We start from the raw sequence: 26223 nt of genomic DNA on the forward strand, positions 1-26223 counted from the left end.
GAGCATTCAAGAGAGTATCAGCTGTGTGTTCTTCTCTTAATGCAGCATTTTTCCTTGAGCAAAATTCTTCTCAAAAGATAGCTGAAAGACGAATACTGTGTTTTAACTGAAAAGGTTTAAAGCACTTTTTTCACATAAGCTGCCCTTTAAGATACCCTTTTCTAGGTTTTGCTTGTATTGAAAGGTGGTAATGTAGTTATCATTCATAACTAGGAATTATCGTAACCTCTCTTGCTTGTATTTACATCATTGGTTTCGGTGCATATTTCTTCAGGTTTACTGTGTTTATAATGTATAAATTTAATTTTTTTTTTCCCAAGCGATAAGGGCACTGTCATGTTATAGACATTTCACAGTACTTTTGAAATGGTTTGGAGCAATTACTTGGTGATAGGTGAATTGATGAATGCTGTTTGTTATAGTAATGGAGAGAACCCCTCTAAATCTTTTCTTCATTTGTAGGTTAAAAAGTTCTCTCTCTTCTCCCCGAGTCTTTTTTTTTTTTTTCTTTTTAAGTAACTTTGCAATTTGCTACAATAAATTAAATTCTTATTTTGTACTTGCAGTGGTCATGATAATCACAGAACAGCTGAGGTTGGAAGGAACCTCTTGATATCATCTAATAAAAAACGCTGTTCAAGCAGGGTCAGCTAGAACAGGTTATCCGTGGCTATGTCCAGTCAGGTCTTGAGTATCTCCTCAGATGGAGACTCTATAGCCTCTCTGGGCAACCTGTTTCAGTTGGTTACATTATCACAGTAGAAAGGTGTTTTCTTGTGTTCAGATGGAATTTGATATATTCTGATTTGTGCCTGTTACCTCTTGCCCTGTCACTGGGCACTGCCAATAAAAGTCTAGTTCCACCTTCACTCTCTTCCATCAGGTATTTAAATGCATTGATAAGGTCCCCACTGAAACTTACCTGCTCCAGGCTGACCAGTCCCAGCTCTCTCAGCCACTCCTCATACGAAAAATGCTCCAGTCCCGTTACCAGCTTCATGGTCCTTTGCTGGACTTGCTCCAGTATGTCTATGTTTTTCTTGCGCTGTGGAGGAGAGAACTGGACCCAGCAGTCCAGATGTGGCCTCACCAATGCTGAGTAGAGGGGAAGAATCACCTCCCTTGACCTGCTTTCAACACTCCTCCTAATGCAGCCAAGGTTAGTATTGGCTCTCTTTACCATGAGGGTGCATTGCTGGCTCTTGTTCAACCTACTGTCATACAGGAGCCCAAAGTCCTTCTATGCTGAACTGCTTTCCAGCCAGTTAGCCTGCAATTTTCCAGCATCTCCAGGTTCCTCTGAATGGCAGGACAGCCATCTGGTCTATCACCCAGTCTATCCAGTTTTGTATCAGTAGATGGATCAACCCTGGCTTTGTCTAGCCAAGGCTCTGCAAACTCCAAAGAATGGAGACATCTCGCACGGCCTACCTGGTAATCTATCCTAGGGCTGCACTGCACACCAGGTCCCACTTGGATCTCTCAAGTTACATCTTGTGTCTGTTTCTCCTTACTGCATCTCCTGACACTGCCTGAGAAGGGTTTGGCTCTGACTGCCTACGGGAGCTAAGAGCTGCTGTTACATCCTGCTTGACCTTCCCATCATCAGACTAACCAAAACCATCTCTCCTTATCATAGGCCCCAGGACCTTCCCATCGTGGTAGCTCTGCACTGGTTCATTTCTAGTTTTATGAACTAGCTCACTCCTTGCACACTCCTTGTAGGGAGTGTGCAGACTGGACACAGTAGGACCCATCTGTTGGTCAGTGCAGCCTCCTTGGGGCCAAGGGTGAAGGCATGACAGCTTGCCCCTTGATTTGCTAGCTGTGTTCCTCCTAACAAAGCCCAGTTTTCGGTTTGCTGTATTCAGGAGGGCTGAACTGTTCTGTTCTGTTAGGCTTCAACATGTTTATTTTTTGGTAAGGTCAGTGTTAATTTAAAGAAAAACGTGTTCCTTAATACAATGTGAGCTAAGCTCTAGTTACCAATGCTTTTGTTTAGTGTTCTTACTCTAGTCCTAGCTCATTTTCTGCTGATATTATATAGAGGTAACTGCAGCGAATTTTTTTATCAGCATATATAATTATACTGCAGCATTTATTTTTTGTGATGTTTATATCTTCAAATTGCACTTCTGAACGATCTCTTCTTGAAGAGTTAACTGCATGCACAAATTTCAGCGTTCTTGGGCATTTATGTACTGTTGCTTCTAAGCGTGCTTTACACAGGCTGACAGGGATTGTGTGCTTCCTGTAATCCAGCTCTGTGCAAGCTGGGGAATGTTGGTGGAGGCATGAGACTGTTTGTGCTGTGGTTGTTAGCTGAAGCAAACTTTTGCTTCCAGCCAATTACCAAATGTGGAGGTAGAATTTAGAAGTCTTGCACAAGCTTGCCGTCTGTATAATTATGTGTCTATTAAGGAATGGATGGAAGTGGAATGCTCTAAAATTATTCACTGTGATGGTAAGGCATGGTTAGTAGTGATGCTGATGCAATTTTCTTTCTTGCCAACAGAGTTTCAGAAGCAGGAAGACATGAAGCCCCATCAGAAAAACATGCAGCTCTATGACACACCCTATGAACCAGAAGGCAGTGGTGTGGAATCCGATTCTGAAAGTGTGATGAGTCACCATTTACAAGAAAGCAAATTGCCACAGGATGATGACAGGCCTGCAGATGAGTATGATCAGCCATGGGAGTGGAACAAAGTCACCATCCCAGCTCTGGCAGGTAGGATTCCTAGATCCCAAGCAGGAAATTCTCTCTCACACTCACAGCATACGTACTTGCCTTTGGGAGAATTCACATATTTCTGCTCTTTTGGTATGTGTGTGTGGAGAAATCTCTGAAAAGCAAATGTGGATAGTCTCAAATCTTTAGCTGCTGCAGAAATGTGGAATATTGTGCTTTCTGTTTGGTGCTTCAGCTGACCTGTTGTCAACCATCTCAGCACTTGGGTTCGTGTTAGTAAAATTTCTGTTTCTCCCACTCCTTGCCCCTACCCTCCTTTTAATGGATGTGTTGTGGATAGTGTTTACTGTTGAGTGGCTCTATGATAAGGGAGTTGCTTTGCAGGGTCCTTAAATTGTGGGGCAATTCTTAAAGGGGCAGGACAAAAAATAGCTGTGTAACGTGCATGCAGTAACATACTTCTACTAAGTGATGAGTTTCTTAGTATTTGGAGTATTTTCATTATAATTGTAAGCATTTCTATGGATATGTAGAACTTGTTTTCTGATTAATCCTTTTGAATTGCTGAGTTCTCCTACACCAGAACTTTCCAGTGAGGGAGATCTGACACAAATTTTTTTCTGTCTCTGTGAATGTCTATGCTTGGTGTCAGTTACACTGCTCTTCTATTTCCTTTCTGTTGCTTTGTGGAAATGGCTGAGGGGGGCTTCATTCAGTGAGGACGTGATTCTAGAGGCTAAGGCTTTTTCTTTCATAGAGCCTCTCTATGCCCAGCAAAGCCCAGCTGTATCAGTTGGTCTGACCATGTTCCGGGATGCTCTTGTAGGGTACTAGAATCACACATGCTCTATGATTTTCCCCTCAATGGCATGTTCTAGTGAAAAGCTGTATCTAGGAGCAAGGTTATTCCACTTCCTTTTTAGAAGTCAGCTTGGCAGAAAGCTTGGAATGGAGAGCTATGTGTGGGGATGAGGAGGGAGGAAAAGAGATGTGACTCTGGGAGGGAACATGAAAGAAGCCTGACAGCAATGATTAGTAGTCAGTGTGCATTTACCCTGGGTAAATCCTGCTTGACAAACCTGTTTGCTTTCTGCGTTGAAACTACTCGATCTGTTAATGGAAGGAGAGCAGTAGGTGTCATCAATGTTGACTTTAGCCTTCAGCATGTTGTGCTGTGGCATCAGCTGTGTTACCTGGTTTAGAATGCTGTAGCCTGGATGGGTGGACTATTAGATGTGTGAAAACCTGTCAGAGTCATTGACCTCAAAGGGCAGGGCTTAGTGATTCATACTCTTCCTGGAGACTGGTTACAAGTCTGATTCCTCAGGGGATCTGTTCTGGAATCCTTCCTGTTCAGCGTCTTTATCAGTAACCCGGAAGAGGAGAAGAGGAAATGCACCTCGTGAAGTTTGGAATGATATCAAATTGGGGAGAGGGTGTGTAGTGCGGAGCTGCCATTCATAGGAACCTGGACAAACTGGAGAAATGGGCTGACAACAAACTTACAAAATCCAACCAGGACAAACTCAAAGACCTGCATCTGGAGCAGACTAACCCCTTGCAATGATATGGACCGAGGACTGGCTGACTTGCTGGGTTACAGCTTTGCTGGAAGAGCCTTAAGGAGTCCTGGGGGAAAGTGGACTAAATGTGGCTAGCAGTGCTCCCCGGCAGTGATGAAGGCTAGCAGCATCCTGGCCTGTGTGAACAGGAGCATCAAGCAAAGTGACCGTTCCTCTTCACTTCACATTTCTTGGACAACGTTTTTAATGCTGTGTCCAGTATTCTGATGCAAGAAGAGTGTTGATAAATGTTGATGTCAGCGGAGAGCCCCAAAATGACAGGAAACTGCAGCACATGACTTGTGAAGAGATGCTGAGCGAACTGAGCTTGCTTAGCCTGGAGAAGAGAAAGCTTTGGGGGGATCTAATAGCAGCTTTCCAATGCCTATGAGGAGATCTTCAAGAAGATGGAGCCAGGTTCTTCACAAATGAATAGGTGTGTGATGGGAAGATGAGACATAAGTTGAATCAGAAGAGGTTCTGACTCAATATGGCAAATTTTTTTTTTTTCTCTGCAAGGACAGTCAAGCATTGGAACCAATTGTCCAGGGAGCTTTTGCAGTCTCCATCTTTAGATTTTTTCATCCTGTGTGAAGGGATGACTGGATAAAGTTCTGAACAACCTGATCTGATCACATAGCAGACCCTGCCTTGAGCAGCTTGGACTAGACACCTCCCACGGTCCCTTTCCACCTGAATTATTCTATGATTTTGCAATTCCGTGTACCATGATATTGCCGTACTACAGAAATGAGAAGTGACGTCTCTCCATAGCTACACAGGGCTGTTCTGTAAACAGAGCCTGTTGTGACAATACCCTTCTTCGGTGTTTCGGACCTGATCCTCTAATAGATAGGCAGACATGGATGCCAGAAATGTGTTTCTCTTCTAGGATAGTTGAGTAGGGCAGTGGCAATCTGTTGTGAGAGTGACTGGCAGAATCTCTGCTTTATTTGTTCTTACATCTTTAGGTTGTGGTTGATTTGGGTTTGTTTCCAAGCCAGGCTGATGTCTGCGGTATCCATCCTATGAAATGTGGGTGGGAACAAAAGACACATGGATTAACCAGAAGCAGCTACTTAAAAAGAAACCTCTTGCTCAGCATTCCTTTTCCTCTTGTTGGACCCCTATAGAACAGAAGAGGACATTAGAGAAAACTGATTTCTACTTCCTAGCAGCATGGTTTGCTCTGGCATGTGAGCTGTTAATAATCTTGCGGAGTTCCAGGCTCGGTCACTTTTCTGTTAAGCATATGCTGATAGTTCTTTTGAGCCTGGATCTAAATCAGCATCCAGTTCTGCTGGATACTGTGCAGGTAAAGTAGTCTCTCTCCCTAAAGAGCATGAACTTCAACACAAAAGTCTAACCTGCTTGTGTGGCTTCTCATAGGATATACAGTCCTGCTGCTGAGCTCTGCCTGGTGGAAGCAGGCTTTGGTTCAGGCTTGCCTGAGCTGACTCATTCCCTTTGCTAGAGCTGACTCATTCCCTTTGCTAGACCAATTAAAATGCTTGCAAGACTTGTGCTGGCAGATTGCCTGGCTGTGAGGTTCTGGCTATGATTTGGGATATCTATTGTGTGTCAAGATAGGCTAATCAACAGAGACATGTATCACTAGGTATCTAGTGCTGTTTTTCAGACACTGAATATCAGTCTGGCATATGTGTGTAAAGCCTTCTGGGTTTATGCTATGGCATTGGTGTCTGCCCCAGTTCAGTAGATATTTCCAGGCCTTTTCATGTGTCCCTATGATGGCAGCAGTGCTGCCTTTGCGTAGAGCATATGTGCAGCCTTCATTTCGTGACAGGTGAGACTTACTACACAGCAACATGGTCCACAGTAACTCTGTTGTAGAGGTTCTGCTGCCTGGAAGGATCCACAAGCTACCCACAGCACATGTAGGGTCTGTGCAGAGCCACAAGCAGTGGATTTGCAGTGGGTCTTAGGCTGCTCTCTGCATTGTTTTGCAGGGAATTTCTGTATTCTCCATTCCAGATTCTGGAGGGTTTTCCCTCTGCCACCACATCTGCGTCTTGCCCATTTTTCTTTCTTTTTTTTGTGGTCTTCTTTTCCCCTTCCTTTTGTTCCACAGAACTGCATCTATGTCTAGGTTCTCTCATTCATTCTTCTACCTGACATCTGGTCCCACTCTGTTACCTTCTTACATCTCCTTGGGATTTCTCTTCTCCCACTTTTGGCCACCAGCTCCTATCACCCAAGACCCTCTCTTGTTAGTTGTGTGTGCATTTCTGCCCACAAGGAAGAAGGATAGTGTGCTTCCTCATTCATCCCCATCCTTCTAGCCCTGTGGGCTAGGCCAGATATCATGGGAATGTCTGGGCTACCACAACAACGGGTTGCTGTTGAAGAGCTCCTGCAGGGAAGCTGAACAGTTAATTCTTGCTGTGTTAGCTGAAAGGCTTCCAGTTATTTTTCTGCCAACCTGTCCAGTGTTTGCTTGGCTGGAGGCATGTTCAGCCATTCTTGCATGTGTTTTTGGACAGTTTAAGTTTAGAGCTACTTTTGAGCGAAGAGTATTTTGTTTGAAGGTGAGAGGGTAAGTAAAGCCCTTGGACTGCATAAAAGAGCAGGGAGGAACAAATGCTTGAGCCGGTGACACTTAGGTCTTCAAAGGTGGAATTCTTTAGGGCTGTTTATGTCTCTGTAGCTTGTTTTCTGTTGTTTAGCATAGCACAGGGATTCTGTGAGTTGAGTTTTTCCTTACATACTAGTTTTGATAATTTTCCAAAGGCTAAGAGTAATACCAGAGTTATTGTGAGCTTCCCACACAAAGGTGGTAATTGTATGCTACCTAGAAGTAATTTTTCTTTCAAAGTAGGCAAAATACCTAAACCAGAAATTTCATTGTTTAGCAACACTGAGATACAAGCTGTGGGACCAGTACATATCTGCCTGTAGTGAGATCACACTTTACAGATTTCTCAATTAGTAATACAGCAGCCACAGAAGTGGGATTATTAGTTTTAAATGTTATTGTCTTAAGAGTCATATGTGTGCATATGGAAATCTTAGACCTTATTCTTCATGTATTGTGCCTATTATATGAAATGGCTGATTTTTAATTCGTTGAATCCAGAGAACACATTTATTAGTTTCTACTGCGTACCTTTTTGTGCACAACTCATTTGGTGTTTGTAAAGTCTTCGAGCTCTGTAATCATCTTCATGCTCACTTTTTTGGTCTTTATCAGGTAAATTCTGAAATTGTTTTTTTGAGTGTTGACTTAAAAAAAAAAAAAATCTTAGTTTTGTCGATTTTTTTCTTCAGCTGTAGTTTCTAGTTTGTCTACATGTGACTGTAAATTAATAAGGCACAATCCATCCAATATGAGATTTTATATTAGCCTATGTGTAAATATTCTTCTAAGCATTATGTAGTTAACTCTTATGAAAGCACACAAAATTAAAATACTGCTTTACAAAAGTAACAGACTAAAAAAGAAGTTTAATTAGAAAGTATTATCATATCGTTGAATTCCTTATGGGTTCAGCATGCGGAGTTCTGTTTTAAAATGCTAAGAGAGTAAACATTTTTTGAGATTAATTAGATTTCTTTGATTGCATCTGTCATTCATTATAACTTAGTATGTCTTAGGTACCTGGTTATTTGTTACAAAGGAATGCGTAGGGATTGGCTGCAAGCATAGATTCAAGCTGCTGTCTCTCTGGTGTCTCTATACTTATTCTAACTCTTAGGAATTATAAATGTTTAAAATAAGGAAAGAAGAGGTTCTAAGAACTTCCAAGTTTGAAACAGTGGAAAGTTTGCAGTGGAGAAGTATTGATCCTCTGTTGAGATGTGTGAAGTGCTTTTCTGACTTATTGTGTACTGTGGTTCTGTAAAGTAGCTAGCTAATGTAGCTAGACTAGGTGGGGTTTTTTTTTCTCAGTTCTGAGCTGAGATGGATTTCTCTGAAGAGCACAGTGTTGGTCTAAGTGGTATTAGAAATTCTAGCAATGGGCAAGTCCCACCTTACGGGCCCACAACTACCATCCCCCAACTACTTGGAGTTGTGGAGGCTGTGAACCTGAAGGGACGCTCTGCTAAAACTTTCCTATTTTGAGAAGCGTCTGAAGGGAACAACAGACATTTGTGATGTGAAGTGCAGACACAAAGAGACTTACACAGCAAATGTTTTTGATTTGTCAGGTGATAGACCTAGGAAACAAACCAAGCAACGCTAGAATTATCATGAAGTTAATTACTCATGCAAGTCTTTTAAGGAAAACATTTGTTCCTCTACCATGATTTCAATATTTATTGCTGAAGCATGGATAGAACCTGTTTATCTCCAAACTGGAGTTTGAGATGTGCCAGACTGAAAGTGTGCACAAGCTGTGAAGTCTGTTCAGGTTGAGGGGAGCGTGTCTGCAGTGGGGTTCCTAAGCATGGGGCTGGGGCTGGTGTCATGCTGACACTTGTGGAGCAAGGTATGTATAGCCTTCCTCAGGGACTTCTGCTGTTAACTGCAGTGCTGAAAGATGTGTCTCTGTGTAGCAGAGCTGGAGTGCAGCGTTTTGGCTGGCTGCAGCTTGAGTTCTTTCACAAACAAATTTGGTTTTGTTTCATTGGAGACTGTATGGCTGAAGCTGAAATGTGTTTTTAATGGCTTTTATGGGAAGTGGGCAGGTCTTGTTAGACCTTCTGCTGAGCTGGGCAGAAGAGCTGAGATTGGCAAAGTAACTTTCTGGTACATAAGTCTGTCTGGAAAAGGAGTCAGCAACACCGGAGAGCCCATTCAGGAATGTCAAGCTGACACTGGCTCCCATTTGAGTTGTGAGAAATCAGGCCTTTCCAGGCTGTCCTGTGGAGATAACAAACCTTTGGGAAAAGGAAATGCATGTGAAGTCGTAGAGTCCGTCTTAGTATTGCTTTACAAAATCTGGTAGTAGTTTTCAGCACTGATCATGGACTCCTTGAAGGAAGATCTGTAGATGCCAGACTTGGTCACTTGTGCTGGCTGCAACTGCTGTTGCACAGAAAGCTGGTGCCTAGGGCCCTGGTGGACTTGAAGCAAGGAAGTTCTGGTATGCCACCACCAGAGGGGTATGGCACCAGCTACAGGACAGAGGAAGAGAGGCCACATGGAGAGTGAGGAAGGGTCAGGTATGCAGTCAGTTCCATAACAGTAATGGCTATGTAAACAGAAATACCGTAGCAATAAAAAAACTTTATACCCACAGCTGCATGGAATTGAGCTTCTGAACCTTCACTGTATATACTGCAGCTTTGGTTAAGACGGGATTTACAGCAGCCGAAACTCAGTGCTGATAACAACATTGCATGGGTTGGTGCCTGTCTGGGTATCACGCTTGTCAGTTTAATCTGCCTGGATATCCTTTGCAGACTGCTTCTTCACACACACACACACACACACACAAAAAAAAAAGAAATAGGACAGGAGTTCAGAGACACATCTGAGCTTTTCAGACAGAGGAAACATTCAAAAACATCTGAAATTTAAATTTGTCTGTGCTATTTTTGGAGAACAGATCCTACTGCTAACCATCATGTTGTAAAGATACTGCTGTTTACAATCAGAGCTGAATCTCATGTTTGTTTTGTGAACTGAATTTTTTGATGTCTGAAAGGTGTTGCTTGGTCAGAAGCTGACATGAAGTTCACCACTATTCATAGAGTTCCCAAATTACATCCAGGTGTTTTTCTTCCAGTTGAAATAATAGTGCTGTTCATATATGTCACTGGCAAGTGTACACATGCAATGTTTCTCTTTGTTATGCTTTCATTATTCAGTAATGAGGTTAAATCTGCATTACCATTTTAAGAAATAACCAGCATATTTCTGCCATGCATACTTCAGAATATGATTTAATACATTTGCCCAATTTTTGCAATGATTTGTGCCTGCTTTCTCTGAGTAGAGGGGGAATTTGGAAGTATTCTAAGCCTTATGAGGAAAGCATATAAAAATAACAACAACAACAACAAAGCTCCAAAACATTTTCCATGTCCAACATGACTCTATTATGTACGTGTTATCTGTTTGAACACTACAGCTGTCTTCCTGTTGTATAGCGTTGGTTTTAAACAGTAAGTACTACCAGCCACATGCCTAACTGGCTGTGTGTCATAATAAGTTGAGTTCTAATGCATGAGATCTACAACATGCTCTTGTAGGGAGTTCCTTTAATTGTCCTTGTAACATTTTGTGTTACTGATATTCTGATATTGCTGTTGAAACTCACAGAGGAACTGATTGCAGTGTGTGTGTTTGTGCGTATTGCGATGTTTGCCTCCTGATACAGTGAAGTTTTTGCTGCCTGGTCCCCACTAGGTGACCTTAAAACAATAATCCATCTGCAGCTGGGAGTGTTAGTTTTTGATGAAGCAGCAAACCATAGAAGGCAGTCAGAGTCAGAAAGGTGGTGTGTGTAGCTCCTTTCACTGTTTCTGTCAATATTCTGTCCTTTAATTTTTTGAAATTATAGATATGTAGAATCTGTAAGTGTAAGTGTAGTAAGTGTAGAATGAGGATGCTGACATCATTAGTATGTGCTTTGCTACAGATGCTGCAGTGGTCAAAGAAATTACGGCTTTGCAAAATAAGTCATATTGCTTTTCTTGGAATAATATAGTTTGTGAGAGAAAGTAACAAATGCCGTTTTCCCTTTTCATCACTTTGCACCTTAGTGTTTCAAGACAAAATCTTTGTGCCAGCATTGTATAAGTGGATACACTTTTAATTAATTGCTGCTTGCTGGTATTTCTGATGTGGATAGATGGGTGTTAGCTATCTGGATTTGCACCCAGATCACTGTTAGAATGATTCCACACAACCTAAGGCAAGATGGATTCTTGATGTTCTCACTTGTTTGTCATTGTAATTATGGTAGGTGACTGAAAGCCTATCTTTGTTACTGTTACTTTTTTAACAGTATCATCTCTTGGGGAAGAAAGTATCAAATGTGAAGATAAGCACTAGTTATTGTAACAAGGTTTAGAAGAGTGTGGATTTTGTTACTTGAAAAGCAAAAGTTTTAGGACTGTATTTTGCATAATCAGAAACACCTTTACGTGATACATATAACTTTGTAGATAAACCACTCCGTCTTAATGCTAGTGGATGCATGTTTATTCTCCCTGGGAAGTGTGAAACCTCTCTAAGTGCTACAACTATTTTGGTCCTTGTTAACTTTGCCTGGGGAGGTAATTATTGTGTATCTTGCAGCCCAATTTAATGGAAGTGAGAAACGGCAAGCATCTCCTTCTCCCTCAAATGACCAGCGCAGGCAGTTAAGAGCACCTGGAGGAGGCTTTAAACCCACCAAACATGGCAGTCCAGAATTTTGTGGGATCCTGGGAGAGAGAATAGATCCAACTATTCAACTGGAAAAGCAGATGTAAGTAAGCACAGTAATTACTCTCTAGCTCTTTGCCTCCCCACTTACAGGAGCAGCAAGTGTCCCAGATGCTGCTGTCCATCTCCCCCTCCTCAGTATCCCCTGTGTTAGTGCTCACAAAAAACTATTCTTATTAATCCTGCAAAGCGTAAGTAACTTTTGTGGGGGACAAAATAGAATTAAACAGGAAACTCATCTCAGGAACAGTGAATTTTATCTGCCAAGTATGTGCAGTTATTCCACTTTCAACCTTGATTACGTTGCGTAAGCAAAAGCGGGTGTATATCACATCTATACAAATTGTGGTTTAAAGCTGCACAAATTCCATATCTTTGTGGCTGCATAGCATGTTTCTAGTACCTCAGATGTGCCTTGCATCTGGGTGTGATACTGCTCCAGGGAGAGACTGATAAGACCACTTACAAAGCTTTCAGAAAAGAGACTGTTATTTCTACTCTGGTGATGTCAAACTTGAGGGTGGTATTTAGAGGCAGTTTTGTCAGATCCAAACTCAAGTTCTGGGGGAATTCCCTGGAGTAAATGTCTGGTATCCACAAGGGTGGCCTCTGTCCTGCCTCATTCTTACCCTTCCTTGAATCATTTGGACAGACTGGCTTGTGTGATGGAATGACCCATCGTCCCGTATCATACCGCAGATGCAGCTCTCGTATTCTGGCCCCACATAAAAGAAGCCAGAATCCCCTTAAAAGAAAGAAAAATCTTCTTGTGGAGCAATTAACACAGGTTACACTGATATTTGTGAGCACTGATAAGTCCAGTGGATTCACACAGTAAAGTGAGGAAGCTGTGTCTTGAATTCCTGAAGGCAGTCCCACTCCAGACACTGTCATTCTAAGTTAGATGCAGAATTTATTTTCACAGGAGAGGGAGGGCATAATTTAGCATGGATGTGAGTGTGCTCTTTCTGAGAATACTTTGTTCCTGAATGGTAGCAGTATTGGGAGCATTAGCAATCCTTTTGCACTTCAGATCCTCAGTAGGAGAGAGTCCCCACTGTCAATTGTATCTGAGAGAAAGTAGTTCCAGAAATTCCTTTTCCTTTGACATTCTATTTTTACGTACAATATTTGGAAACTTAAGCTTGTAAGAGAATAGAGAATAATATCATCTGCATGGTGTCATATTCCATCTAATCAACCTCAGCCTTTGAACCATCTACTCATTGACGTATTGTAGACTTACCTCCCACAGAGGAAGTAGCAACCACTATTGTGAAATCACTCACTGATACTGTTAGGTGAATGACTAAAAGGCTATAAATTTGGCTGTAAAATTTGGTCCTCAGAGTTGGGTAGTTCCAGCCCACTGTACCCCTCAAAATATATTTAAAATACTGCAGGAAGTTGAGCATCTGTTAGTTAACTTTTGACTCATAAAAATATTATTGTGTAGTTCTCTCTTTTAGTATAACTGCAGTTATATATAACTGCAATTGATAATAACAACTGAAAACTGCAGAGCTAGTTTTGCTTCCTTTAATTATTCAAGTGTTAATCACATGAGATTCTTTTTGATTCTTCATTACGTAGGAACCAATCTGAAATGAATGCACCGTTAACAATAATGTGTTAGAAAATGGAAGAGTTTAGATTTATGGTACCTTAGATTATTCATAATCATTCAAACTGCTCAAGTTTTAGTAGCGTGACACCTCTCCACAGCACATGCCAAGCCTTTCCACCTTCCTCTACAAAAATGGAGTCTGTTTTTGTAGGGAGGATTACAAGATCTAGAGGAAAGGAAGCATGCAAATGGACAGGTGGTTTTCTAGTAGGTAGATTAGGAAGTTTCCCAAACAGGCAGAAATACCAAGGTGTGATAATATATCAAGAAAATACTTCTAGTTGCTTGTGATTAAGGAATCTGTAGTTATGAACTTAGTAACTCATGGACCCACGGGAACGGAATGAATTTGTTCCATTTCCTCAATACAGTGAAAAGAAGAAAGTGTGTTCTGCTGTTTCCATTGTCTTATTGAAAGTGAATCCTCCCAGCCTTATATATAAGATCTGGTGACTTCCTGTTTTGCTCTGACCAATTCAGAAACAGAGTAGTGTTGTGCATTACATGGGCTGTAAAAACTGATTATACTTACTGTATAATTGATGCAGCTGTCCTGCCTTCAGTGGAGCTGTGGCCACTTAATGGCTGAAACCTGACCATTGAGGAAGTAAGGGACATCACGAAGAACGTTCTATAAACCACAGTCAGGATACTTTCAATCCTGGGAGGAGATCCTGATAAAGGTCAAAGTGTGTGATTATGTTTGAATTTTGCTTTCAGGTTTGCATTGTGTGCCTATGTTTTCCAGGATATCTTAGAAGACATGCATGTCTTCAGGTGTTTATGTCCCATGCTTTTGCATTGATATCTTTCACAAGTTGTCATTTCACTATTTTGTGATCACATCATTGACATTTGAATCTTTGACCTTTCTGCACAAATACCTATATGTTGACGTTTTAAAAATAGACACACCCAGGGCAAACAGCCCCACTACAGTTGAAACAGCAAATTAGTCAGAACTTTAAGCTGATTATAGCACTCTCTAGCTATCTGGAACAGGAGCAATCTAAGTGTCCCATTTACATGGGGATATGATTCACAAGCAATTACACTTCTGGATATTTCTGTTTACTGTCAGCTGTAGCCAAAACATCTTCCAGGCATCACTTCTGAATCAGATGTTCTCCCATCAGCAGTTGTCTTCATATTTAGCTGTTTTTCTTCCAACTGTTTTAAAGCTTCCTGGATCCAGCCCTGCATTCTTTTTCCGTAAATGTCTCTGCCAACAGGGGAACACCAGATCTGAAGAATATATGAAATACTTCCCTCTGAATATCAGAGTTCAGGGTCTCTCCCTGGTTTTGGCTAGGTCATATTTTATTTTCGTTTTATTTGGCCCTTTGGGGAGAGAAGAAAGAAAAATTATTTGTAGCTAGTAGGAATAACTTTTAGACTGTCCCAAATCCATTTTCTGATTTACTGAAAGTGTTAATATTCTTATACTCAGAAGACAACCTAGTCTTTAAATTGCTTGTTGAGAAATATCTTTCAGCAGTAAATATCTAATGGAGGATAGGGAGAACACTGCCTGAAAACATTCGCGTCTGCCTCAATTTTATTTGTGAAGTGATGGAGCTGTCAGGGCCTCCCCTTCTAGTCTTTCTTGAATATACAATAGCATAACCCTCTTTTTAGCTTTCTCTAATGCAGACTTTGGTTGTAATCAGGCACACAATGAATTTTTAATTTGAGCACCAACTTTTGTTTAGCACGTTAATCAGATTTGACAATGGACCTGACGGCACAAGGTAGTTAAGAGCATGACTTCCATCAAAGGGATCTCTCTGATCTTTCTTCACTTACCTTTTAGTTGGAACATCTCCCTTAGAGTAAGTTCAGCAGAGAAATAAAACTAGAACAAATGGAAGAAAACTTTTTTGCACAAGGCCAGTGACAGTTCCTGGTAATAACAGACAGAGAGCACTTCTGATGTATGCATTACCCTGCTTAGGCAGGCATGGTAGTGTCACATTGTACTTCAAAGTGCATGTGGCAACTGCAGGAAGGGAGAGATCTTCCACAGAGATGCAATTGACACAGTGCAGGCCAGGCACATTACATTGCTTGGGAAACTTGGGGGAAGGGTCAGAGCGTTTGCTACTGGACTGTGAGATTTTAATTGCTGATGCAGAGCAGCATGTGCTGCAGCATGTTCTTTGTTTGCAGTGGTCAGCGTAGTGAAGGACCCACCTCTCCTCTCCCCATTTCCTTTCTTCCCTGAATTGATCACACCAACTCCACAGATCCACTAGACATTTACTTAAAGCGCTCTGAATTGTCACAGCTGTGTTTAGAACAACTGTCTTTGTTATAGATTTTAATACTTCATCACTTTTCTCCTTTCTCAAAGATTTATTTTAACAAATCTTTTCCACTATTAACTTTTCATATTCTTCAGATGTGATTTTCTTTTTGTTTACTTTTGTTTGTTTTCTTTTTGTTCTTTTGTATATCAGTTGAAATACTGATATATCACAGGAATGAAATAAAGTAAATGTGTGTATTGTGGATCTACTGCTTGCAAGATAGAGATTATAATGTGTTGCTCTGGGTGGGAGTTTCTTATGTAAATATGTACACCAATTCTGTTGCATGCTCTCCTGATCTAAGTTTCTTCCTTCAGCTGACGACAGGAACGACAGGCCTCCATAAGTTGTAAAGTTAATTTCAGTTAATGCAAGCAATGTGCTTTTTATCCATAATATGTTAGATCTTAAAGATATCCATGTGATATTAACCTTTATTCATACCTTAAAGAAACAAAGTAGTGAAAGGAATATGAGTTGGAATATGCGCATGTGTTAATCTCTCTGCTTTTTCCTAGATGGTATCATGGAGCAATCAGTCGGACAGATGCAGAAAACCTGTTACGTTTATGTAAAGAGTGTAGCTACCTTGTAAGAAATAGTCAAACAAGCAAGCATGACTATTCTCTTTCATTGAAGTAAGTACTTGTCAGTAAAACATAATAAATGTAATTTATAAGCCATAACTGCTCTGGTGCAAGAAGAGAAAATGATCCAGTCTGTTGCTGCACTGGTTCATCTCTGAAGGGCACTCAGAGAGTTTGAGACTGTCAGTCTGCATGATGTATAGTGACAGACACTGAATTGGGACCTTGCAATTTGGGGAAGTTAAGAGATTTTTAGTCTTCATTTGGTGCCCATTTAAATAAATAAACTTAGGGTTTTTTTTCTGGTTCTGATTTGAAATGCTCCTGTTGCTTCTGCTTCAGTCTGAATAAGCAGCTCTATTCTTTGGGGATTTTATTCCTTTTCCTTCATAGTGGAAGGAAGGCTTCATGCAGTTTACTGTGGTAGAGCTATACAGTATTGCAACAATTTTTGGAAGTAAAAAGCCCAGGATCAAAGATGAAAGATCTACAGATTAGGAAATGAGCATTGTTCCAGTCTTAGTGCTGCTTTTAACTTGCCTCATCTGCATCAAGATTGGAGGCAGCCTGGGCTGCAGTGATCATGCACTGGTGGAGTTCACAGTCCTGAGTGATATGGGTCAGGTGAAGAGTAAAGTCAGGACCCTGAATTTTAGGAAAGAAAACTTCCAGCTATTCAAGTAGTTAGTCAGTAGGACCCCATGGGAAACTGCCCTCAGGGACAAGGGAACAGAACAGAGCTGACAGATCTTTAAGGACATTTTCCATAGAGGGCAAGAGCTCTCGATACCCATGTGTAAGAAATCAGGAAAGGAAGGCAAGAGACTGGCATTGTTGAGTAAAAACCTGCTGGTCAAACTAAAGAGCAAGAAGGAAAGGCACAGGCAATGGAAGCAGGGACAGGTATCCTGGGAAGAGTATTGGGACGCTGCCCGATTGTGTAGGGATGGGGTCAGGAAGACCAAGGCACAACTGGAGCTGAACTTGGCAAGGAATGCAAAGAATAGTAAGAAGGGCTTCTATAGGTATGTGAGCTAGAAAAGGAAGGTCAAAGAAAGTGTACCCTCCCTGATGAACACAAGCGGCAAACTGGTAACAGCGGACGAGGAGAAGGCTTTTTGCCTCAGTCTTCACTGGCAACCTCTTCCCACATCTCTCGAGTGTGTGGACCTCAAGGCAGGGACTGAGGGACGAAAGTCCCTCCCACTGTAAGAAAAGGTCAGGTTCATGACCACCTGAGGAATCTGAACATATGTTAGTCTGTGGGACCTGATGAGATGCATCCCACAGTCCTGAGGGAATTGGTTGATGTAGTTGCCAAGATGCTCTCCATGATATTTGAAAAGTCATGGCAGTCAGGTGAAGTCCCTGGTGACTGGAAAAATGGAAACATTGCATCCATTTTTATAAAGAGTAGAAAGGAATACCCTGGGAACTACCCACCTGTCAGCCTCACCTCTGTGCCTGGGAAGATTATGGAACAGGTTCTCCTAGAAGCTATGTGAAGGCACATGGAGGACAGGGAGGTAATTAGAGACAGCCAGCATGGCTTCACCAAGGGCAAGTCTTGCCTGACCAACATAGTGGCCTTCTATGATGGAGTGACTACATCAGTGGACAGGGGAAGAGCTACGGATGTCATCTATCTGGACTTCTGTAAGGCCTTTGACTCGGTCCCCCACAACATCCTTCTCTCGAAACTAGAGAAATATGGATTTGATGGATGGACTGTTCAATGGATAAGGAATTGGCTGGATGGTCACTTCCAGAGAGTAGTGGTCAACAGCTCAATGTCCGGATGGAAATCAATGATGACTGGTGTCCCTCAGGCATCCATATTGGGACCAGTACTGTTTAATACTTTCATCAATGACATAGACAGTGGGATCAAGTGCACCCTCAGCAAGTTTGCAGACAACACCAAGCTGAGTGGTGCAGTTGACACACCTGAGGGATAGGATGCCATTCAGAGGGACCTGGACAAGCTCAAGAAGTGGGCCTGTGTGAACCTCATGAGGTTCAACAAGGCCAAGTGCAAGATCCTGCACCTGGATCGGGGCAACCCCTTGTATCAATACAGGCTGGGGGATGAAGGGATTGAGAGCAGCCCTGTGGAGAAGGATTCGTGGATGAAAAGCTGGACATGAGCCAGCAATGTGCGCTTGCAGCCCAGAAAGCCAACCATATCCTGGGCTGCACAAAAAGAAGCGTGGCCAGCAGGTTGAGGGAGGTGATTCTGCCACTCTGGTGAGACATCACCTGGAGTACTGCATCCAGCTCTGGAGTCCTTAGTACAGGAAAGACATGGACCTGTTGGAGCAGGTCCAGAGCAGGTCAAGAGGAGGGCCGCAAAAATGATCAGAGGGCTGGAACACCTCTCCCATGAGGAAAGGCTGAAAGCGTTGGGATTTTTCAGCCTGAAGAAGAGAGAAGGCTCTGGGGAGACGTTATTGCAGCCTTTCAATCCCTAAAAGGAGCTTATAAAAAAGATGGAGATGGACTTTTCAGTAAGGCCTGTAGCGATAGGACAAGGGGTAATGGTTTTAAACTAAAAGAGAGTTTCAGACTCTCTAAACGGAGAGATTCAGACTAGATATAAGGAAGAAATTTTTTACGATGAAGGTGGTGAAACACGGGAACAGGTTCCCAGAGAGGTGCTAGATGCCCCATCCCTGGAAACATTCAAGGTCAGGTTGGATGGGGCTCTGAGCAACCTGATCTAGTTGAAGATGTCCCTGCTCATTGCAGGGGGGTTGGACTAGATGATCTTTAAAGGTCCCTTCCAACCCAAACTATTCTATGATTCTATTCCTGATGTACTTTGTGTCCCAATGGGCTTCTAGCTTAAGCAGTCTTATATCTTCCCCTGTGTCATGGTAAGAGAGATTTCAAGCCTCTGTGTTCTTTCACAGTTTTGTTGACTTCAGTGAATAAGCTAAGAAGTCTACCAGTGGTGCAGCCAGTGTTCAGGTGACTTTGTACTCTTCCTAGTGCTTCATCTTTCGGTGACATTTATATAAGACACTCTGTTTCACCTCCCATTTTCACCAGGACAGATATATGGCTTGTATAGAAGTGCTTAAAGAAGGTGTGCATGGTGTAGTTGGTGGAGTTAACCATGGACACAACAGCAACCAGCCATCCCCTCCTCAGATTGTACCTAGGATGAGTGTAGCCTAGTTCATGGTGGTGATCCCACTGCTGGAAGTAAAATAACTTCTTTTAACAGAAAAGAGCCTTTGAAACATTCAATTGTAGACTTAAGTTGCTGGCTGATGTCACTGGCAGGCAGTTAATTTCCATTATGATCACTAGGATATGAGCAGGATGTACAACTGGACTTCACTTTTAAAAAAATCATGAAGGAGCTGCAGGCATTGGGCTGCTGGCATGAGCATGGTTGGGGTTGTGTATGGGTGCCTCATTGCAGCGTTTTTGATAATGCCAACTGAATAAGAGACTCTTTGTAATAGTGCACTTGTCCTACAACTGCTGCACAGAACCTGAACACGTATTGCCGTACCAATCCAGTGCGTCCCTTGCAACATGGGGCTAGCATCAGGACTGGCATCACAGGATAGTATAAAAACAGGCTTCGTTCACTTTTCCTTTAACATGCAGGCTTGGGGGTACTTGAGGGCTTCTGTAGGTGTGATACCTACAAAAGATGGAGGCTTTTGAATGTTGCTGTTGAATGTGCATAGTCAAATGGTGTTCGGAACAGACTCTTTCAGCATCACACTTCTGTTTTATTTTGCTGGTGCATTTATGATGTGTGAAATGAAAAGCACGAGTTGCAGAGCATCCGGTAGGTACTATAAAGACACATGGTGCTTACAGGGGTTACTTGTTAATAAAGCTGTAGCATAAAATTAAGTCTGACCAGCCATGTGTAATTTGCTCTTGTTATAAACTCGCAACCTTGTCAGTTGTTTCATTAACCTACAATAACTGTATTAAGATATGGTTCTTGAATCCTAGCTATGGAGTTTGGTAGATGTTACAATGGAAAAAATGAGCAGATCTTCTCTGTGAGTAATTCCTGCATGTCCATGCTGGTTGGACTCTACTTCTCCCTTCTGCTGAAACTTGCCCTAGGTCCTTGACCTACATCCTGCTCTGATATGGTCTGTACAGTGTCCCTGCTTAGCACACACTGTATGGCCTCCGTTTCCATGGAATGACATCTCAGAAAGCAGTCTATGACACTAATGTTAGAGAGTGTAGGCATATGCTAATATGCAACTACTGGCTTTGAAGCTGACTATATTTGCAACTTTCTCTTGCCATGATTTCACCAAATTCATTGCTATGCAAATTGAAGTTGATGATAAGAGGTTGTAGGGAATATAGGCAATGGCCTCAAGCCCCACATTTCATGACTCTGTTCTAGTCGTTGTGTCCTGTGGGAGTGGCTGCCACGTGTTTGACACCTATTTCTTAGAGGCCTTTTCATTAGAGGTATACTGCCCCTGTTTCCCAAAAACTGCGAGTTTCCAGGCTTCTGGTACAATTACAGTAACTTCCATTTGATTTTTTTATGCATAAGCTGCTTGCTGGATACTCTCCACACCTTACTATTTATTTTCTCTTCTTGTCAGTGCATTTTTCTTACATTGAAAATTAAGGGGTGTCCTGATTGCCAGCCCCACGGTGGTATGTTTTGCAGCAAGGACTGGGACCTTTATTGCTAGCTATAGCTATAGCTCTGTCTCCCAGAATGGATCAGTGAATCTCAGTTTGGCTTGCTGCTACATCCACAGGCATAACAGGTACTTATCACAACCGCTAAGGCTCCTTGTGCCCCATGGCTACCCTTGTGCCCTCTAAGTCTACCCCTGCAGGCTTTGCATATTTGGACACTTCCTTTATGCCTTCATCTCGCAATTTAATCCCACCTATTCAGTGCATTGATTCAAAAGCCATTAGAATGACTTAACACAGGCAGGCTGTGACTGAGCTCTGACGTTGTGAATTGAAATGCCAGAATGATCTCAGTAATGCCTCAAGGCTGCCTATTACCCCATGGGACCCTGAAGGTCTCTTGATCAAGTGCTGCGCAGCCTGATCCATTCCAAATGATAGTAGGCCGAAGCATGCCTATCCTCAGGCTCTCCACTTTACTTAGCCGGAGACCACTGTGTGCCACACAGCAGATATTAAGTAGTCTGGAGAGGCATAAGAGCATCAGGGGCTTTTATTCTCTGACAGAACTGAAGGGCTACTATCCTTGGCTATTTCCAGTTCTCCCTCTACTTGAAGCCTGTCTTGCCCTTGCATCTGCGTGCTTTGTGCTTTCTGTCAGTGCCAGGAGGTGTGCTGGTGCAATGGAAACTAGAGGCAATGTGTTCCCCATGGGCTGTTTGCACAGTGCTATGAAAGCCCTATGGAGCAAGGTTGTCCTAAAACCCTTTGCCTGGGACAAACTCATTTGGGTTCTGTTTGATTTCCGTTAAAGCACATAGCTCCTTCTGTGGGCCTATTGGAATCGAAAGGAGGGGGCTGGGGTTTGGGACCGCTTCTGCTGTTGTATGTGCTTGAGCTGATGTGTCTGTTCAAATAGTAAGTTACCTGTGATTCACCAGAGCACATCCTTGGCTCCATTCCTTGCCAGAAGCAAGAGAGAGGAGGAGAACAAAGGCTTCCTAGGAACATCTGAAATAAAAAGATTTACTGGATTTCAACCATAACGTCTCTCAGCTTTCCCACCTCTGCCAAATGTCCTTGTGACTTTCTGCTTTTCTTCCTGTGTTGTTCCTAAGAACATTCCCCCTACTCATTACGTAGTCCTCTATCAGCTGTGTGGTCTCATGGCACACTGAATGGGACCTTAAGGCCTGTAGGTATGTTGGTTGTGTTAAAAACCAACTCCCCCCAAAAAGAACGTTGTCAAACTTGTAAAAGCCAGTGGAATTGTCTTGAGCTAGGACCCTCCATATGAGAGTCCGAAAGACTCTCTGACTTATAGGAGAGAAGGGAGTACTACCCCACAGCTGGGCACAGTAAACCAGGTAAAACCTGTCAGTGTAAGGCAAATGTTCACCAGCCAAACTGAAGAGGTTCATGTTACAACAGAAGAACTAGGATATATGCTAGATTTGCATCTCCCAGAGTCCAGCTTGATTGGATATATTCTTCAGGAACACTAGAGCTGCTCCTGGGTGCCCCCTTGAGGCCTGATTCCCAATTCGGCTATGCTGAAATGGAAATTCAGGCAGCACAGAGCCCTGAAGCAATGGATATGGGTCTCTGCTGTGACCGTACTTTGAACAGGGGAAAACAGTGCTGAATAATAAGCTGTGAGGCTACAGAGATGAGCCATCCAGGCTTGCTCTGACAGTGTATTGAACCGGAGTCCTAAAGTGATTATTGAATTTGTTCTTGGTTATCTAATCAAGTGGGATGTCTTGCTGTCACTTTCTTTAAGTGTAATTGTCGTGGTTTAACCCCACGCAGCCGCTCACTCACCCCTGCTCCGGTGGGACGGGGGAGAGAATCGGGAGAGCACAAGGAGGAAAACCCCCGGTTGAGATAAAACAGTTTAATAATTGAAATAAAACAAAATAGAACAGTAATAGTAACAGTGAGGACAACAACAATAACAGAATATACAAAACAGGCGATACACAATGCAACTGCTCACCGACCACCGAGCGCGGGGGACGAGCCCCCCCCCCACCTGGTTTTTATACTGAGCATGATGTCACATGGTATAGAATACCCCATTGGCCAGCTGGGTCCACCACCCCGGCTGTGCTCCCCCCGCCCCGTGCGAGCATCACCCAGCAACAGCCAAAGCATCAATGGGCCATCAACGCTCCTTTCATACCAAACCCAAAACACAGCACACCCCCCAGGCTACTGGGGAGAAAGTTAACTCTGTCCCAGCCGGAACCAGGACAATAATAAATTTGAGGAGAGATTGCTTCACTGTTTAGACTTATCGATTAAAAATTATGACTGGCTGCAGAAGTGTTACTGAAATACTTTCAAATTATTGCAGTCACCTTTCACGTGTTAATTAATACGTTCTGAAAAGCACTCGGCTGTCTGTAGCCTGCATACTCCCATGAGGCTTGTGCATCCTGGCTGTAGTTTTTTTTGCTTTTTTACATGAGTTTAGCTGGTAGAAGTATGGCAGGCCTGAGAAGCAGTGTCTTGTGCAGCATATGAGCTTTTCACAGCAATTCGTGAACAGGGGACATGCTAAACTCACAGGTGGGAAAACTCTAGTGAGTGCAAGCCCCCTGTTTGGTGTTTTTTTTGGGGCGTGGGGTCTGCTCTCTCTCCCTCCCCCCTATACTGATGAAGCCTGCTGTTTCTATTGTATGTTTGGACTGATGCTTTTGCATCTTTACCACATCATGATATGTAGGCAGGCACAACAGGAGAGCTCCAGAAGCCAGAAGTTGCACAGGTATGTTGTATGAGCAGGAGGATGAGGGCAAAGAGGTGATGACCTCCCTGGGATCAGGCTGTGGATCAGCAACAGGAGCAGAAGAAATAGGAGGTTTTTATGAATGATCCATGATCCACGAAATATGAAAAGATAGTCTCCAGCTGGCTTTTACAGCAAATGGGAAAGTTAACAGATATATCTCAGCCTGTCCTAGGGATAGGTAAGGGGCAGGCAGAATATCTGTATACCCACATGAGTGACTACATGAAATAAAGGGGCACACATATTGAAGTATCTCTGAGGAAGAGATGACGTTTAGGAAAAATATTGTGCAAAAGTTGAATTTACATAAACCCCCACACATACACAGGAATGAACTCACAGTTGCCCCTTGTTTTGTGTGGAGCACTTGACTGTAAATTGTCACCTCCTGGCAAATTATCATACAATCATAGAATAGTTTGAATTGGAAGGGACCTTTAAAGGTCATCTAGTCCAACCCTCCTGACATGGGCAAGGACATCTTCAACTAAATCAGGCTGCTCAGAGCCCCATCCAACCTGACCTTGAATGTTTCCAGGGATGGGCCATCTACCATCTCTCTGGGCAACCTGTTCCAGTGTTTCACTACCCTCATTGTAAAAAATGTCTTCCTTATATCTAGTCTAAATCTACCCTCTTTTAGTTTAAAACCATTCCCCTTGTCCTGTTGCAACAGGCCCTGCTAAAAAGTCTGTCCCCATCTTTCTTGTAAGCCCCCTTTAAGTACTGAAAGGCTGGAATAAGGTCTCCCCGAAGCCTTCTCTTCTCCAGGCTGAAAAACGCCAACTCTCTCAGCCTTTCCTCATAGGAGAGGTGTTCCAGCCCTCTGATCATTTTTGTGGCCCTCTTCTGGACCCACTCCAACAGGTCCATGTGTTTAATCTGTGTTGAGAGCAAACTCTGCTGTGAATGTGGGTGATTTCTATGTTTATATATACACATGAAGGCTGACTGGAAAAAGGCAGTGAACTCCAATATTAAGTTTCTGGCTCTGTACTACTAGTGCTCTCACTGCAAAATGTGTAAAAATTATTGGCACATTTTGGGACAAATAATAAAATGATATTTGTTGTGTAACTGCGTAAATCAATCGCATTAAAGAGTAGAAAGATAGGGATTTAATTTAGGTTCAAAAAAAAATCACCCTGTGGAAATATGTTGTCAAAAGACTGACAGAATGCTGACTACAATTGGACAAAATTAGACAGCTGAAACTGACTTTTCTAAAATGCAGTTCCAAGCCTACCTGAGTATTACAGGAGCCAAAGACACCTGTGTTTCAATATGTAGGAGCACTACCTTTTTCCATTTTGGTTCATTAAAGCAAGGGTTCTGATATCTAATTGGGTTGATACTGAAATCGAATTAGTTACTTTTGTCATCTGTGGTTGCATTGCTTGATCGATGACCCTGTGTTTTCTTTATTATTATTGTTGTTTAGGCCAAAATGATTCTACTTAGTCATAGAAATGGGAAAGTAGCTGATCATAGGTCAGTGGGGTGTGGAATTGCTTTGTGGGATGAGGTAAGCGCTAGTAATTGTGTAGCTCTGTGTCTCTAAGATCATTCTTGGGCAAAAATTGCAGCATCTATTCCTATCTAAATATTGCATCCATCCTCCAGGCATTCATATTCACCACTGTCTTTTAGGTGTGTTTCTGCTTCTCAGGGACCTTCATCAGCATGAGTGAGTCAGCATTATTTTCAGTTAAATGTCATATATTTCTGATTCAGGGAAAAAGGAGGAATGACACCCTGATTTTGTATTGAGATTAAGTGACAGCGATTTAAAGTCTATTCTTTAACTTCATGTGGCAAGCTTTTTTTTTAAAAAAAAAAACCTCTTAGTCTAGTTTTAGGGTTTATGGTTTTCTTTTCTCTAATAACAAAAGACTAACTTTAGGTTTCCCAAAACACAGCAATGTCTGGCAATGAGAATCTACACAAATATTACCTGTATTTGAAAAGTAGCACTTGCTCAATTTAACTTAATATAACTGAATATTGCGCAGTGGAGGCATCACTGAAGACCATCTTTTCCAATAGCAGGAAAGCTTTCTGTGTTCTGTGGACTTTGAGAGGGTCAGACAGATTCAACTGGCATGGGGAATTTACACGAGTTGTTTGTCTGATTCAAATTCAAAAAATGACTGTTCAAAATGTATAAAACAAGCCTCAAAGTTGCTTCATTACCAAATTAAAATGCATTTGTAGGTAAAACATTCATCAGGATAGTTTAAGTTGCTCACGTCAATGTCTGTTATTTTGAGATACCACAGTTTACCCAGGGAAAATTAATTACATGTGAATTGGCTACCTGTAGGGGCATCAAAGAAGATCTTTATGATGTACAGGTTCATGTGTTGCTCATCTCAGCTATAAACAAGGAATTGTTGTTGTTCATGACAAGTGTTTGAGGCAAAAAGCATCTTTCTGTGGTTTATGATCCAAAGAGCTGGGCCTCCTTGTCAACATTGTTTAAATTCTCTATAGCAGAAGAGGGAAGAAATATGGTCTACCTTCCTGAACAAAATGATCCCAAAGGCCTGAGGGGCAGCTAGGCATTCTTTTGACCTCCTCCAGCAGCCCTGCATTGTTCTTTGTGTTTCTTCTTCTCTGTATTCCTTCAGGGTTGTAGGTATTTGGCTCACTCATACTCTCCCACT

General features: G+C 42.3%; 1 protein-coding gene across 1 annotated transcript in view; it reads left to right on the top strand.

The window, feature by feature from the left end:
- The first annotated feature begins 1358 nt into the window (after window positions 1-1358).
- Window positions 1359-26223, top strand: part of LOC104083744 (SH2 domain-containing adapter protein B-like) — a 33641-nt gene continuing 8776 nt past the window's right edge. Inside the window, exons 1-4 of the mRNA XM_009587351.1 lie at window positions 1359-1434; window positions 2516-2731; window positions 11465-11636; window positions 16048-16167. Of these exons, the coding sequence (XP_009585646.1) occupies window positions 1359-1434; window positions 2516-2731; window positions 11465-11636; window positions 16048-16167 (584 nt within the window). The remainder of the gene's footprint in view (window positions 1435-2515; window positions 2732-11464; window positions 11637-16047; window positions 16168-26223) is intronic.

Source organism: Fulmarus glacialis, unplaced genomic scaffold, assembly GCF_000690835.1.
Source record: "Fulmarus glacialis isolate BGI_N327 unplaced genomic scaffold, ASM69083v1 scaffold1631, whole genome shotgun sequence".
In the NCBI taxonomy this organism is placed as follows: Eukaryota; Metazoa; Chordata; class Aves; order Procellariiformes; family Procellariidae; genus Fulmarus; species Fulmarus glacialis.